The following is a 17393-nucleotide window of genomic DNA, read 5'->3' as shown; positions in this document are numbered from 1 at the left end:
AGGAAAGAATGCCATATATCAGTAATGAGTACTCCTAAAAGGCAACTTTCTTGTTTTAATAGATCATCTGTTCACTTCATTTTCTCTTTTTGAGTGACATTTATGGGTTACTTTTAGAATCCACAATACTGTAAACATAATTTCTGAGTAGATAAGGATGGAGTTTGAAACAAATGATGCACAGATTTCTTAAGTATCCGTTCATTACAGATTTCTAAGGACTTGTATGACTGGCAGCAAGCTCCTAGGTAACTATGTTGATTGCAGTGAGTTCTGAGATGACACAAGACTACCTAAGATATTACAGGACCAAGAACAAGTGTTCTGTGAGAAGTGGCTAACATAGATACTAACAGAGCTAGGTAGACCAGTGGAATGCTCTGGCATAAAAAAAAGAGCATTAATTGCAGTATCATCAATATCTTTCTATGGCTCAGAAGAATTTGACATCCATACCTTGCAGATGCAGGGACCTATGCAGGGGTCATCATTTTCACTGCCCTCGAGGGAGCAGTTGCAGGGCAGGCACTCAGGATATCCTGTATAACCCAAGGCACATTGACTGCAGCTTTCTCCTGCATAGCCGGTCTTGCAGTGACAGAAACCAGGCAACAAATCTACGAGAAGAGGGAGAAAACATGAGATATATTTCATTTTTCATTATTATTGTCAGATATATGTGTTACAGTGCTCAAAGCAACACCTTTGGTAGGTTTAACACTAGGGTGTTTACTGTTGCTCACACCACCATCTATTTAACTCAGAGTCATCTGAGAGAGATGTAAGAATGAACAATGTAAGAATAGGGCATGTATACAGTGATTTGAATTCTGAGCTTCCAGAAATCTGCGTATTAGAAATCTTGAAAATTGAAACTTATCCCTGCTTCCTTGGATCTAACAGTCCCTGAAAACCTTCTCTTCCATTATATTCATCTAAAGGCCTTTCAACATGCTTTTACTTTCAGAATCCATAAGGCTCCCTAGCAGGGAGTTCCACATTTAGCCTTGTATAGTGTGAAAGAAAACACACTGATGTGTGTTAAATCTCTGTTTACTGCCATCTAATAGTCATATCACAGAAAAGAGCAAGTAACCATTCACTTTATCCATGTCATCTGTGATTTCAATATACCTCTCATATCCTACATGACATTTTTATTTCATATGCCACAAATTCCTAAACCTACTCAATACCTCTACAGAGAAACTGCTTGGTGTGGCCAAAAACCTCTGTTGTTCTTCTCTGCACTGTTTCCAGTTCTAATAAATTTCTTAAGAAGGGAGTGCATAGTGTAGACTGGTTTGGTTGGTTTTTCTGATGATTTTTTTTCAGTTGTTTTTTAAAAAACAGTCACATTTCCTTAGGCCCTGTTGATGTTTTTGACCACGGCTGAGACACAACTGAGTTGACAGACCTGAGGCACAGTCCGAGGTAATTCCAAGAGCTGTTTCACAACCCGTAGTGCCTAATTCAGAAATCACTGTAATCACTGTACAAGTAGAACTACTTTTCTCAGTGTTCTACTTTTTCTGTAATTGCTACAAAAATTCATCATTTATTTTACTACCCAGCCACTGACTATCTTGAAATCCTTCTGAACATTTTGCAGTTCTTTCATTTTTCTATGCTGAAAGATTTTGTACTTGCTAACTTTGTCACCTTCCTACTCATCCCTTCTCCAGGTTAAATATGAATATTTCCAACGGTTCATATTGATCATCACTGTGAAAATGGTCCATTTATTCTTTCAACCAAGTACTAAGCCATGAAAGAACCTTTTCTCCTTATACTATTACACTTTCTTTTGTGGATTTTGGTAAAAGATCTTGTCAAAACCTTTTGAAAATCAAAATACAATATTAATCAAATGAGCCTTTGTTCACATATTCATTTAATCTTTCAAACATATTTATAAGGCAGACTGTCCTCTACATAAAACCCCTGGTCTTGAGTTTTGCCCATTTTTGCCACATTTCAGAAATGGTATAAATCATTTATTGTATGTGATTTGCTTGGAACAGAAACCAGACTTCCTGATTCTAGTTTCTTGGAACACTCTGTCTTTCTTTTGGATAAACAGTGTCTATTTAAAATTAATTTCTGTTTTTAAAAATATTATAAGCTATATATAATGCCTCAAGCAACTCAATTTTCAACTACTCAATTCATCCTGAAGCCATGGATAAATATGCTACATGCCTGACAAATTTTGATTCTGCATTATCAGCTTGCTTTAAACCTGACACTTCTGTTTGAGGCAGTTCTTTTGACTTGTCCCCATGAACAAAGACTCCCAAGTGGGAAATTCCCTGAGCTACTCCATTCACTGTTAAAAAGAATTATTATAGCTTTTCTGCTGTGTCCCTTTCTTTCTTGAGGTGTCCATTTATATCTTGATTACACCTAAGCCATATTTAACTCCTACTGCATTTGCATCTCTAGCAGTCTGATTCTGATTTATCTGAATAAGGACTTCTTAGCAATATCTAAGTATTTTGTAAATTATTCCTTAAAATATGGGTACTTACTATTAAGAGTGACTTTCTAGAATCTGTCACAATTTATATTCTTTTCTATTATCCTCAGTTGGAAATAACTTCTGATTTTCAGTGAGTTTCTTTTTATTGTTTAAATAGATTTTTTTAGCTTAATGGCATTGCTTGAATAATTTTGAACCAGAGAAATGCATCTTCTCTGAATGTCTAATATGCAGTCTATAAACCCTAAGCTTGCCATTAGCAGTCTTGGATTGTTCATTTTTATTTTCCTTTTATAGGTTTCCTTGTTTTGATTAAGTTGTTTTTCAGGGAGGCTTTCTCATTCCTACAAGAATGTTGAATTTGACTGCCATTCAGGAGGAGAGTTTTAAAACAGTCCCTCATGCATAAATCCAGAGGTGCTTCTCCTTTTTATGGCTTCTCTAACTAGCTATTTGAAGAAGCAGCCACCTACAGGAGTCTTAAATTACATTATCTATTAATCTATACAGAGGTGAAATTCAATCTGTCTACTCTAACCTTGCAGCCTCTTTGATCTCCTGTAGCACATCATTAATGACTGTCACCTTCTTGATCTGTCCTAATTATATACAGAATTTCAGTGCATGAAATTTCTGTTACTTACTATCTCAAAGTGATGTGCTCCATGGGTTTTGATGCCTTTGGCTCAGCTGATTCTCAAATTTCTGAGTTATTCTCCTCTCAAACAGCTACCATCAAGGCCCCACAGCACAGCAGGCCACAAGCTCCTGTAATCTGGGTCAATACATCCTAACTGGACAATCTGGAACAGAGAAACTTTTGTTCCTTCCAGATGAAAATACCCAGCTATACTCCAGGGTTCAGCAGTAAAAGACAGGCAAGTCTACTCTTTAGATGTGAGCCCATCTCATTTGAAAGCTTCAGGAACTGATATCTCACAAATGAAGTCTCAGCAAGCTCAAATTCAATTACATGTCTCAGTATGGAACTCCCAAATGGTCATTTAAATCTACAGTCTCTCCTCCATTGCCCACTTTGTCCATTTTTTTTTAGCTCCCCAACAAGAACCATCCCTTCTCCTGCTCTTCCATTCTATGCAGTTATTGAAAACTCTACTGTCACCAGCCCGGCCTGCCCCATTCTTACACAGCAGTCAGAGGTATGGATAACCTCAGCAGAGCACTTATCAGCACACCTCACACTCCACATGAGAGAGAGGAAGGCAGGAGACTGCTACGTGTCATACACTCTTCCAGCTCTCACGCTTGCTGATACAGTTACTCTGTGTACTTGATTTGGCTCCATGCCTTCTTTCATTTACAGCCCTCGCGAGATCTCAGCTCTCCCTGTGTTACACGGCGTGTAAATTCCTCGCAGTGTCCACTGGTTATTTTTGATGAGGCTGCTGTAGTGCATCTTTAATGTACATTATGCCAACAGTCTAACTAAATTTCAGTTTAGGACAGATGTTTCAGGTCTGCCTCGTTTCTGTTGTAATTAACTGGTATTTCAGAAGAAGGACATCTTTTGCTTTCGGTCTATGACTTCATAGGTCTTGTTTGAATGGGGCTTTATTTGCTGCAGATATTATTATTCCCTATTTTCTCCCTGCATATTATCAGTTTCTGTCCTTTCAGCATACAGGGGCTTTCAAAATGTACCCTAGCGGATGAGTCATCTTGAAATATGAGTTTTACCAGTTAGTTTTTACCTAGCCTAGCAGTCTTTCAAAACTGCACAAAAATAAATGCGTGCAAAAGCATGCACCAGACCCTTAAAAAACCCTGCAATCCTAAGACTGGCCTCCTGTCATTTTCACTCCTGTTCAACAGCATATAAATTTCAAAAATAATTTCATGGGAGTCAGTGGGACTGCTTGCTGCGCAAAGTACTACAAAGCCTGAATAAAGATCAAGATGTCTAGATCTTACTTATCCTAAAATGTCTGAGGACACTTTTCAGCAAAAATAAACATCTGTCATTGGGATTATATTGTACATAAAGAAGGAATAGGAGAAAAAATGATAGCATGCCCTGAAGACTGAGCCACAAAACTCTTCCAGGTTCCAAACCTCTCAGTTCTTGCAGGTGCTTAAAAGCCAAGTAAAATGGCTATTTGTTAAAATCTAGCCATTAGAGCTTGAAATAAGAGTACTGATTCACGGAGAAAACCCTAATTACTGGAGTTGAGAGTAGTTCTAAATGGTTGGACCTTCACTTCTGTATGGAAAACTGCAATATCAGCAATGGTCAAGTTTAGCTATTATTAGGATGAATTGAATACAGGTGGAAAAGTTCAGTTTTAAAATTATTGCCTTGCAGTTACCAAACCTAGAGGCTTTTTCATCAGTTTATTTTATGATTGATCCCAAGTCCTCTTTTTTATATTGCTCACTAACATACGATATAGGATTGCTGTGAAAGAATATTTTAAAAGCATTCTTGAAGACTCAAAACCAAAACTACACTTTACAAGCTAGAATAGTAATATTTGATTCTAGAATATTGACTGAGACACATGAGGACAAAGTTATACTATGCTGATCAAAATGGAAATTATACACACTTAATATACAACAAGATTTTTTTCTTTCCTGAAACAATGAATACTACATTAAAAAGCAGCTTCTCTATGCCCTGCTCTTATCTAGCAAAACCTGATTATGACTACAGGATGCAGTTATTTAAATCCTCCTGATGCATTTCATCAATGCACCACAGTTATTATAGTATTTGCTACAATTTTCCATTTTAATTGCTGCTTACCTACTGTACTCAAGAACACAGAATGTACAGCTCCAGCTTTATTTTACTTTAGAACTGTTCAGAAGATTATATCCCCAGTGATATTCCTTACTATCGTATTTCCATTGTAGTTTAATGTCTTTTACTTTCTCAAAGCATTTACTTAACACACATTTAAAAAGCATATTCCCATCCTACACCAAGCAAATAATTTATCCTCAAACAACTAGCCAGCAACTCCTAAGATGTATTTCAACCCATCCAGAGTGTTCCTTCTGGTTCACTAGTGAATAGATAGATTCCTTCAGACAGATCCTGCTTTCCAGCCTTTCCTTTATGAACACTCACCAGTGCTTCAAACCCAACTGCTACGCAGGGTGAGCAGTATGCAGCAAGAAGAATTTTATCAGTGTACACAAATGTGAGAGAGGAAAAAAGGGAAGAAGTGATCTGCTTTCAGAATAGTTTTTGGCTAAAAGTTGTATCCAGACTCACTTGTGATTCTAAAACAACCACTTCTGTTACCACAACAATCTTTTCTTAAAAGAAATACTAGAAAGGCTTTTCCTTTCAACTGGCATTATTGTGTCTTTTTTGTTGAATAAGGCATTACAGTCACAAATACGTGACTGGTTCAAGAACTATAAACAAACATAATGTGCAAGAAGTAAACAGTTTTCCTAATGTGTCGGAACCTTATTTAGTACAAGAAGTAAAAACAAACGCAAATTAACAGTAAGAACAAAGAGCAAAGAACAAGACCATTGCAGGCAGAATAGCTATGACGCCCAGATATTTGTAGAGCTGGCTTATTTTTGTTGTTGAGGTCTTAAAATAGGCAAATAATAAGATAAATATATATATCAAAATTATCCTCTGGCCACTGTCTAGACAGTGCAGTGTCCACTTGTCACTAGACTTCCAAGACTGGGCACGACACAGACAACTGAGAACAAATGCATGGACTACTTTGGGGAGGGAATTCAATATATGATAGTAGTTACCTAAACATTCATGCTTGTCACATATGTGTTCAAACACACAATAAGCTATACAGTAAATAACTTGGAAACAGAAGACATCAATGGGTTTTTAAAAGGAGTAAATGAAAAAAATTAATTCATGTGTTACAAACAGCTGATTCAACAGAAATTAAGAATACTCTAACATGCTCAAAAGCAACAGGCCTCCAACCAACTGCATCAGCATGAGTTAAGTTTCAGGAAGATGAGGAGAAGCTGGTTACAGTCAAGACAGAAAAAGATGAGAGTTTTCATTTTGTGAGGAGAACAAAAGAACTCTGGTTCTTTGTACTGGAGAAACTAAAGCATTCAACAGTTTCTTGGAATGCCTGGGGCCAGATGTGCAGGACTGTCTACTTGCAATAAAAGTAAAAGGTGGCAAAACATTAAAAGATAATCCAATTTTGGAGATGTTATCTTCAACATGTTAGCATGACATGTTTCTTGATTTTCTAGAAAGACACAGTTAATGTTCCAAACAGGAGTTTTAATTCTCTTCTTAGAGAGATTCAAAAATGAGGCAAGAGAAGAATTTGCCAGAAAGAAGATCAGAGCACTAAAAAGGCAGAAGGAGACATAGCAAGGTGTCAAAGCATGGTACCACCTTGTCAGATTTAAAAAGTGTAAGCAGATTTAGAAAGCAACTTTGAGATGGTTTAGATCTGTTGAATGCTCAGATGCATAAGACATTTTGAGAGCTCCTAAGGACACCATTACTGACAATCAAAGAAGATGGAAAAATGTCTCTATCTTTTTGCTTCCCTCTTCTTGTGAGAGAGGAGCTGTCAGCCTGTTAAGTGCTGATCAGCTGCCAGGCCCGAGGAGGATGACCCACACCAGGGGCCAGCAAAGGTGTGAAAAGAGAGACTGCAGCAGCGACAGGAGTGAGAGAGCAAGCAGCTGCATAACATGCAAGTGGGACATCACATTTTTTTGAATTAATCATTCCCCATCTCAAAATCACAATCTGAGAGGTTCTTTTGTTGCACTGTCATCTGTAACCTGTTTAATCTCACCCACAGTCTTGGTACAGACATTGCAGAGTCTTGCTGTGTTTTTGCCAGCTTTGGGATTCATCCTCTTTTCTGCTCGTACTGTCTCTCACTGCTCTGGGTATCCATGCCCAGATGCTGGCAGTGGGGAGAGGGCTGCAGAGGAGCCTCTGCAAGAAAAAGAACGGGGCTGCTCTGTGCCAGACACAGCCAGGTCCCAACAGGGTGCACAGCTAAGCACCTCAGCCAGCCAGGTCAGAGAATGGAGAAGGGGAAGGAGAAGCTCCAGAGCAGATATACTTCTGCAGCTCTAGGCTGGAGCAGATATCCACACTCCAGCCCATGAAGGAAAAGTTGGATGTTTCTTGAAGGAACTACATCCCATGGAGAACCACTGGCAGAGAAATTTTTTTCGTGATGTAGGCCCATGGAAAACACCCACCCTGGAGCTGGGGAAAAGTGTGAGGAGGAAGAAGTGTCAGAAGGAACTGTTATGACCACTGTTATGACTCCTGCTCACCATCACTTGTGGTAGTGAGGGAGGAGATAGAGGAGGAGTCTGGAATAAAGAAGTGAGGTTGAGTCTGGAGGGAAAAAAAAAAGAAGGTGGGGGAAGAGGAGTATTTTTAATTTTTGTCTTTGCTTATCACTATCTGAATCTATTTCAATTGGTAATAAGGTAAATTAATTTTACCCAAGTAAAGTCTATTTTGCCCAGGACGATAATTGGCAAATGATTTCCTGGTCTTTACTTTGGCCCATGAGCTGCCTCATCTTATGTTCTGCCCCTGTCCTGCCGAGAATGGCAGTGAGAGAGTGGCTGGGTGGACAGCTGCAGCCAGCCAAGATCAACCCACCAGAGATATCACTGGGACAGTAAATCAGTATCATTTTATTGAACTGATGCAATCAGTACATGGTTATTACATAGATTTTATACCTTTGGGCCCTGTCTTTGCATCTCTGCCATGGTGCTTTTATGTTCTATTGATCTCTATTGTAAAGGATTGCTACATCTCATCAATAGATTGTAATTAGCCCAATTTATACACCTCTTAAGAACTGACCTAGAGTTTTGTTATCTTCCTACAATATTTTCAGATGTTTTACAATGAAAGAACCAAAAAGTATGGCAATTCATTGTTTTCAAAGCCCAATTAACAGTTTATTGTCTTTGTGAACACAGCTTTTGCAGAGCTATGGTAAGCATCTTGCTATCCTACATGAATAATACAGAAAGCAAATAAATACCTTTCAAGAACAATTTTTAGATTTCAAATGGAAATATGCTTAGATAGGAAAATATATTAAAATATATTAAAACATTATTGTTGCATGAGTTGTAATCTCTGTAAAAGAAGAAAGCTCTTTAATTTTAATGCCAAAATTCTTCCATATTTTCCACTGGGAATATTCTTCCAAACATACACAAGTTTCCCAGCCATGAATCTGAAAGAAGCCTCAGCAAATTGGGAATATGAGTTTCAAAAAAAAATTAAAAAAAAAAATAAAATAAAAACCATGCCATTGGATTACTGTTTGCATGAGTAAAATTTTAAAAAACCCACAACAAACCAAAATCAACCCTTTTTTTTTTTCTTGTTAAAGATATCAAAAATGTGATTCAGCTTTTCCTTGACCATTGCTGATCTTCATCTTTAATATGCCTGTATTTGAGGGATCTTACCTCCTTCCATATGTTTCTCATCCTTGACACAAGTATCATTTAAAGACCCATTTGGATCACAGGAACACGACTGGCATGGATTTGGGTTATCTGGCAGTACCTACAAAAATAAAGGTTTTAGAAGGAAAAAACCTTACCTTCAATAATTGGAAACTTTTATTTACATCTTAAATAAAAAGTAGGAGAGAACGACTTCTGTGTAGGTGGCTTACACTTTAGCAAAAATGGGACAGCTGATAAACTTAGTCCATGCATACTATGACAAGAAGAAAAGGCCTCAGATTGCACCACAGATTGGATATTATGGAAAAGTTTCTTCAGAGAAAGGGTTGTCAAACATTGGAATGGACTGCCCCAAAAAGTGGTAGTCACCATCCCTGAAGGCATTTAAAATATGTGTAGATGTGGCACTTAAGGAATTGTTTAGTGGTGGACTTGGCAGTGTTAGGTTAAAGGTTGGATAAGAGGTCCTTTCCAACATAAATGATTCTAGGTTCTGTGATTCTATTAAAGCTACATTTTGGATTTTTATTTAGAAATACGTTGTGACTTAGATCTAAATATGTTTTCAACTAAAAAAATACAAGGTGTAGAGGTTGTAACAGAACCTTATATAATTAAACTCAAAAACTGCAATGAAGTAGATTTTAAGCATTTACTTCCCAAAGTAATATTGACAAGCAGATCAGTTGCTCTGGTCAACATGATTCAAAAAACTAACTAAAGTTAGCTAGTCAGTAAGAGAGCCAAAAAGTAACTGAAGAAAAGTGAATATTAAACCATGGAACAATTTCCTTTTGTTCTTGAAAGGTTACCTCAACCAAACTCAAACCTTGGTCAAATATCAAACTAGGAATATAAATTAGAAGTTGTGCACGAACTAGGTACATACATATACTATAAACATGCTATACCAACACACATATATGTATCAAATTCCTTTTAGTTGGATGATAACTTGATTCAGAGGGAAAAATCAAGTGCCCTACTGCTGAAGAAATCAGTTCTCAGTACTCCTTTTCTTAAGTTCTAAGGCTAAATCCAGTCTATCAGGGAAAACGTAATTACTGCTATTTGCTGATGTTTTCTATGTTTGAAGATTGAACACCAATCAGACTAAGGGCCATTATTTACCCAACTGAAAATATACAGATGAAATATAAGCAATTCAAGCACACACTAATAGTGTAGCTGTCTAAAGCACAGGAATGACCCATATTGACAGTACAACCTAATATAAGATTCAACTTTTGACAGCTTCCACTTAGATGAAAATACAGTCTTATATGATGAAATACAAAAAACAATTTCCAGTGCACTGAAATTTAAAGACATTCATGAAACACTATAGAATTTCAGTGGCTATTAATTCTACACTGCATTTTAAAAACAGAAATTACAGTCTCTCTTTGATCAATATCAAATATAGCAGTATTTCTTTGAACTTTGATAACAAAACTTGAAATTCATTACTGAGGCAAAAGTTCTGTTTACAGGACCACATCCTCCTTTAAATTAGATTGAAATACTAGCTGGGGGCCATGACCTCAAGTGCATGCCTTCAGATCAACACAATTCACTTTCCTATTTCTGTGAGCGTTAACTTTTATACTTTTCCAGCTGTGAAAAGCAGCTGCTGCACCATCAGATTTAGAAGTTAACCTTCACAAAATGGCACTCCAAACTCTTTTTAATAACGTAAGCTGTTGCCCTGCTGCAGTGATGGTTTGAACACCGGGCTTTGCGGCGAAGGGACGAGGGAGCAGGCGTTTACCCCTTTTGGCCTGAAGTAGCCGTCGGCGCAGGTCTCGCAGTTTATGCCACTGGTGTAGCCCGAGCAATTCACACACACTCCTCCCCCAATGTACTCTCCATGGATATTCAAACTCTGATTTCTGTCTGCCACATCCTGATCATAGTAGCACTCCTCAGTCTTCCCATGACAGTTGCATGCTAAAAGAAAAAGGAAGTATTAGCAAATACTTTCCCACTGGAGATGCCCCACAGTTACTGAGGTATTAAAAAGAGTCATTCAACATTTTACCTTTGGTCCTGTGTATACTGTAACCAAAAGCACATCCAAACATTAATTTACTGCTTCATTTGTGAAAGGCAATGTGGTCCCATTACAAACACAGCCTGAAATTCTGTATGTTGTATTTTTTTCCTCAATATTTTATCTTGGGGAATACAGAAGTTGACAGACACAGTCTAATTATGATGTTCCTGGTTTGTTTTAGTTTGTTTGATTTCTTTTCTGTTTAAATTGATAGCTGAGAAACCTTTTGACGGTTGCATACACATATGGTTCATGAGAGGGTCATCTAAACTAAAATACAAGAGGAGTTGTAAGGAAAGCAGCAGAATGGTATGAATAAGTTAAAATAATTCAAATAGAAGCTGAAAGACATCCTAAATACATCTGACTTGCACATATGCATATAAGAACTGGGGCAGAACAAAGGGATTCCCAATCTTAAATCTTCTTTTGACATTTGTATCTGAACTCTAGACTTCAGGTCCAAATACAGGAAAGATAATCTAATAATCTGTTGCACTGAAAACAAGGTAGCTCACTGTCCCTTTCCCTGTGATATTAAAACATTAGTTTCATCATAAAAAGAAATTCAAAGCTTGTCAACATTGTGGGGAGGCATTCTCCTTACATCTGAACCAGATCCCAGGGAACTGTTTCCACCATGACAATACAACAATTCACTGACAGTTGAACAGGGTGTAAGCACCTCTTAAATATTAAACATAAAATTAAATGTATCCTGATTTCATTCCAGAATGCATTCTCAGTGCAGACATAGCCCCAGCTAAAACAAAGATGTCTGTGACCAAAGTTTACAGGACACAAGTAAGCAATGGCTACTTATAATATAGGCACATCTGTTCCTTTTTATTTATTTTTAATCACTCATGGTAAAATTATAGCTGAAATCCTACAACTGAATAAACACTTAGTGTAATGGAGCATTAGATTTTATTATATTCAGAATATAAGTGGTATGTGACCTTTGGAAGTAAGATGTTAAAGTTCAGTTATAACTACCCTTATTACAATAAATCTGAAAATTAAATTCCCACCCTGTGGGAAGTTGATATTTCAAGCTATGTTTTCATTCCATGTTGGAAAACTAGATACATTGTATTTTCTTTTTTAAAAAATCAGACACTCAGCATGCATTTTGATCATACAAAAATATTTTGTTTCAGCAAGGATGAACATTATGACATATAAAAGTGCCATTTATACAAAAATCATGCTGTTAAAGTTTAATATCATGAAAAATCTGTAAAAAGATTTTTTTACTTACCAGGATATAGCCCTGTTATTTTAAAAAAACAAAACTATCATGATTATAAAAACTACACTTTTTTTTCATATAGTATTCCCCAAATATCACCATGTTACAATAAAATACTCTGAGTTCAATAAAACCACAATTCTACATGTGATTTTTCTGCTAAGCCTTTTGAGTCAATCTAATTAAATTAATAACATCACATCAAATGTTATTCATAAACAAGTGTGGTTAGAAACCAAATTAACTGCAAAATCATGTAGGACCCAATTTCAGTTTTCAGTAGCTGTTGCAATAAATTTTCTCTTTTGTACTGCTTTCAACTTACGTTCACATTCATGCTTATGCAGAAGAGTGCCAGCATGCCAAGGCTTTTGATGGAAACCAGGACAACATTGATCACATGTCTCTCCGCATGTGTTGTGCTCACACTGACAGACAGATTTCTAATTTAAAACAAAAACAAATATTTACACAATGTGATGATTTGAAGAATCTGTCCATGTATATAATATGCATTCCAGTTCAAATTATGAAAACATTAAGAATGGCTCTACCCTGTAATTCCTTTGTTTATTAATTTTTATTCATTTATGCATCCTGCATTCACCAAGCATGTTTAACTTCTATAGCTCTATTTGAAGAAGACAGCCACAAAGCAAAGGAAGATGGTTGGCCAGATAATCTAAGGAGAATCTAAGAACACAGGAGAATTTAATTCCAACGGGATAAAGAAAGGAGGATGGGAAAGTTCCTCAATAAAACAAATAAGCCAAAGTACTGGTAGCCCTCAGATACGGGAAAACTGATCTGATCTCAGATGGAGCGAGCCATTCTCCACCCTTCCCTTAGATGCAGCAATTCTGCAGCTACAGAATGAAATCAATTCTATTGGCTGATCCAATACAAATTCCCTTTTTATATACTTTGGCATTTTTTTGACTGGATAAGTCAACTTATCATGTAACCTTTTAACTGTGTAACTAATTCTATGGGAGGGATAGCAGGAGCGTTTAAAGTAACAATAGATGAACACAAGTCCAGCCTTTCAGTCACTTTACAGTTCCCCACAAGGCCACCTGAGTCCCAGCATGAAAATATTGCTGTAAGGAACACCCAAACTCCCTGAGCCACAGAAGCAGCTTGAAAAAAGTAAAAAACCCCACGGTTTGGAGAAATGAGAAGTAAAAATTGCCTTCCTGGTAGTTATTTAGTAAAGGGGATTCTCTGTGGTCCTTGAGAGGCCATACGAGGTCAAACCAGCAAGCCAGAGAAACTCCACGGCTCACAGGACAAAGCATAAATCTTGCAAAACAATGTTAAGTTAAGGACTGTTTCAGAAAAGCATGGCAGTAAATTCTAGCAAGTTTATTCCTTGTAATGCTAAGGGAAAGATTCCTTCTGCTAACAAGTGTAGTCATAATGTTTATAAGCCTATTTTGGCATGGCTCAGTCTAAAGAACATCCCTGGAGAGCTAGACCTCCAAATCTCTTCTGGCTTGAGCTGTTTCATTTATGCTACTTTTTATACTGGTCAGACAACAAATATATATTTGACATCCTGCAAAACAGGACATCACCGTTGTCAAAATGGCTTTATTTTAGCTAGTAGCCAAATCATCTGAAGTATGTATTAATTGCAGTAGCAGCACTTATTTTCTGAGGCAGGCCCGATACAGATGGCACCGAGACAAGGCTGCAGTTTGATCACTAAGGGCATCTGAAACAATAGTTCAACACTTGCTGTACGTATTGTTACAGAAAATTCTCAGAAGGGTTAAACCAAGGAGTTTGCTCTGTTTTTACAAGGATCCATAGAAATTGCGTAGGACTCTAAATGTATTCTCTATAAGATTTCATCATTTCTTTAAATGATTTCCTACATAATGGCTTAATGTCACATACAAACAAGATTTTCAGTTAAATCCTATAAAGCTCCTACTTGAGTGAATAGTACATGAAGAGACCCCACACTGTGGCATGTAATATTGATAGATGGGAAATTCAGTATTAGTAATAATGGGTGCATGGAGTTGGGCAATAAGTAACAAATTATATTTCTATATCCATTATATTTGTTATGTTTTTATTGTATTGGTTATGTGCAAAAAAAGAGTTACAAGTTGGAAGATATTATAAATAGCTCATGATTTTCTAGATTAGCTTAACTGATCGTTCAATTAGTACTCCCTGCATAGTCAATGCACCATTCTAGAGCCATCATTTGTTTGCAAGTATCAATTAAATATTTGACAATCATTTAGGAAACATCTTGATTAATATCAAGAAGGAAAAGAAAGACTGACTGTTAGTGCTCATTTCTACAGCTACATAATGTAACCCAGATTTCCGTTTTTCCTAGGAAACTTCCAATACAAATTATCTGAAACCCATTCTTTCATTTCAGGAAAGCCTCTGCTGACACTGTATGAATGTTTATTATTCTGGTTGCTAGCACTGTTTCATCCTGGCACTGCTTCTGACTGTTCCTGTAGGTGAAGAACAGACATAAATTCACAGAACTCTGAAGAATATCAATATCAGCGATTTTTTTTTTTCTCATGTTCCACCCTATAAATTAGGAACATTTAAAAAAAAAATACATACATTGGTCGCTGGATCCAGTGGACAAGCCTTTGCATGGCCTGAACATATACACATGCCTCCAACAGAGATGTCTTTTATAGAATAGTAATACTGTAAGACAAAACAGAAATTGAATTGCTAAGTGGATTCTAAAATGCAGGTGCCAAACTGCAGAATTCATTTCTTGAGACAAAACTGTCAGGTCCTGTTTTATTTCTTTTTTGATCTATTACAAATATAGCAGACAGTGTAATCCAAGCCGTGTCTTGATCAACAGATTCAGGCTGAGTGAAAGAAAGGGTGTAAACTGGCACAGTTCCATTTGTTTGAAGTCACAAAAGCCATGTCAATTTATACACAGATTACAAAAACATGAGAATAGGAAAAGGCTATATGCACACTGGATAATGAAAAGTCAAATGCTATAGAATTTATTCTCTTCAGAAAATATGAAAAGAAAAAGGCATGATGACGGGAAGAGAAGAAAAGCTAGGAAAAAACCTATGAAACACCTTTGTTCACCTTAGCTGGGTCTAACTTGGGCATTCACTGAACTGTGGAAAGAAGAACTGTTTTTCACTACTGGTCTTTTGAATGATCATGGAATAGTCTTTATTACTGAGATTAAGTACTTTTGACCTGTTTTTCTGCCATTTGATCATTTCTCTTTTTTCTTTGGCGAGGATTAAGAGGCCTAAGCAGAAAGAGGGATAGAAAGATATTAATAATCTTATATTATATCTGTGAAAAGTGAATCTCATCCATTGTCTTCCGTTTCAGCAAGGGTCCTGCAACATGCTCACAGCTGGCTAATCAAACAAAATATATGCTATTTGCAAATTTTGCTATTACAATGTTCAACATCTTTATCAGATCATGAATAAATATATCAAACAAAATGAGAACTTTTATCACTCCTAGTTAACATTCCAACACAAAGAAAATGTATTATTTGTGGCTACCCTTTGTTTCCTGACAAGGGTGGCAAGTTTCAGTGGCTCCTTGATATTTTGAGGACAGCCTCATGGAGAGATGCCACACCAAAGTTACTGTTCTTTGGTGGCTTGAGAAATCAGTGTCTCATCCTGCACTCAGTTTGCATGAGTATACAGTGATTTTTCAAGTGTGAATTCAACTTTATTTCTATTTGCTTAGAATCAGATTATTAAATGTCCACTTTTACATAAACACACAGTATTAATGATTAGTGAGGTTGCAATAACTGCACACAACTGGAAGGGTTTCCAGGTTTGCAATTTGAAACAAAATGGCTTGTTCCAAACTTTCAGAAACAGCCAGCACTCTATTTAGACAAGGAAATGGAAACCAGAAATGGGGAACGGAAGAAGCAAATTTTCTTAGTGCTCATTCACCGCTGATAAATGATATTAACTAAAGTTAAGAATAACAATACGTTGCCCTTCGTAACAGGACTTATTATAGTGGTAATCTAAACTTTCCAAAACCAAAATATGATGACCAACAGGAAGAGGAAGTAAGCAGAAATAAAAAAAAAAAAATGAAAGTGGAAAATTATATATCCCTCAAACCAGTTTTTGAGAATGCTTAGTAGAAAAAACAGAGGAAAACAAGAATAATATATGACATTTGATCAGCAGGACAACAGGGAGATATGGCTTAGAGAGGAAGTAAAGACTGCAGAAAGAACAGACAGGGGTGTGCACATCCAAGGCACAGTGGAGAAGACCAGAGTATGGTGCAAGTTTAAATGCTATATCCATTCTTTTAAGCGAAAGCAAAATGCAAAATGTTTGCTGCTACCCTCAATTACATCAAAATGCTAAAAGTGTTGCATTCAGGCCCTACAACTACTTATAGTACAATTAGAAATTCTACTCAAGGCATGTCAAAGGTAGCAAAGGACTAAGTAGCAGAAGAGACAAGAGACACTAACAGCAAACACTTGCCAAATACCTATATCCAAATGTTTGCAGCCAAAGGAGCTGTGTCTTTTTAGTAACACCATTAAGCAGAAAAGGTAAATTTGTTCATTCTGCTCTAGAGAAGATAACAAAATAGAGTGAACAGGGAATTCTCCAACACCAGGATTTTAAAAGATAACAACAGGTAATCATCATCTCTCAAAATTTCCTATGGCAAACAAAGGCAGGTACAGCACTTACAAGTATAAGAGAACTTCTACACATGCCTTTTTACTGTCTTGCCAGAACTTACCCTCCTTGTAACAATGGGATCAATTTCAGCTGGATCTTGATGTGCAAACATCATTAAATCAGCATTTAGTGTCCGTATCCTCTGGAATCTCAGGCGAATAAAGCGAGCAGAGGTGAACTCCAGTAATTCACGTGACGGATCATCAGCACTAGGTCGTCCATTAATTAGAGAAGTGTGAATCTGAAGAGTTATTAAAGCAGGAAGGAATTACATTACATCAATGTTGTCATGATTAGGGCAATAAATATCATTACGGGCACTGTGTGAATGCATTTGTACATGCAGAATACCTTCTTTCCTTAGAAAGCAGTTTGCCCCCTAAATATACCATGTGTCCACAGCCCTCACCTATGAAGAGTCTTTATAATAAA

The 17393-nt window shown here is 36.8% G+C and overlaps 1 protein-coding gene across 3 annotated transcripts in view; it reads right to left on the bottom strand.

Moving 5' to 3' along the window:
- LAMA2 (laminin subunit alpha 2) overlaps nt 1-17393 on the bottom strand; it is a 346447-nt gene that overhangs the window by 208969 nt on the left and 120085 nt on the right. For all 3 annotated transcript variants that reach the window (XM_032101660.1, XM_032101662.1, XM_032101661.1), the window contains exons 5-10: nt 17023-17202; nt 14848-14937; nt 12569-12686; nt 10704-10882; nt 8930-9029; nt 457-617 (exon numbers count right to left, since the gene is read on the bottom strand). In XM_032101660.1, coding sequence (XP_031957551.1) covers nt 457-617; nt 8930-9029; nt 10704-10882; nt 12569-12686; nt 14848-14937; nt 17023-17202 — 828 coding nt within the window. The remainder of the gene's footprint in view (nt 1-456; nt 618-8929; nt 9030-10703; nt 10883-12568; nt 12687-14847; nt 14938-17022; nt 17203-17393) is intronic.

The sequence above is a fragment of the Corvus moneduloides genome, chromosome 3 (genome assembly GCF_009650955.1).
Source record: "Corvus moneduloides isolate bCorMon1 chromosome 3, bCorMon1.pri, whole genome shotgun sequence".
In the NCBI taxonomy this organism is placed as follows: Eukaryota; Metazoa; Chordata; class Aves; order Passeriformes; family Corvidae; genus Corvus; species Corvus moneduloides.
Note: the sequence above shows the minus strand (reverse complement) of the source record. Positions and strands in the feature narration are given on the sequence as shown.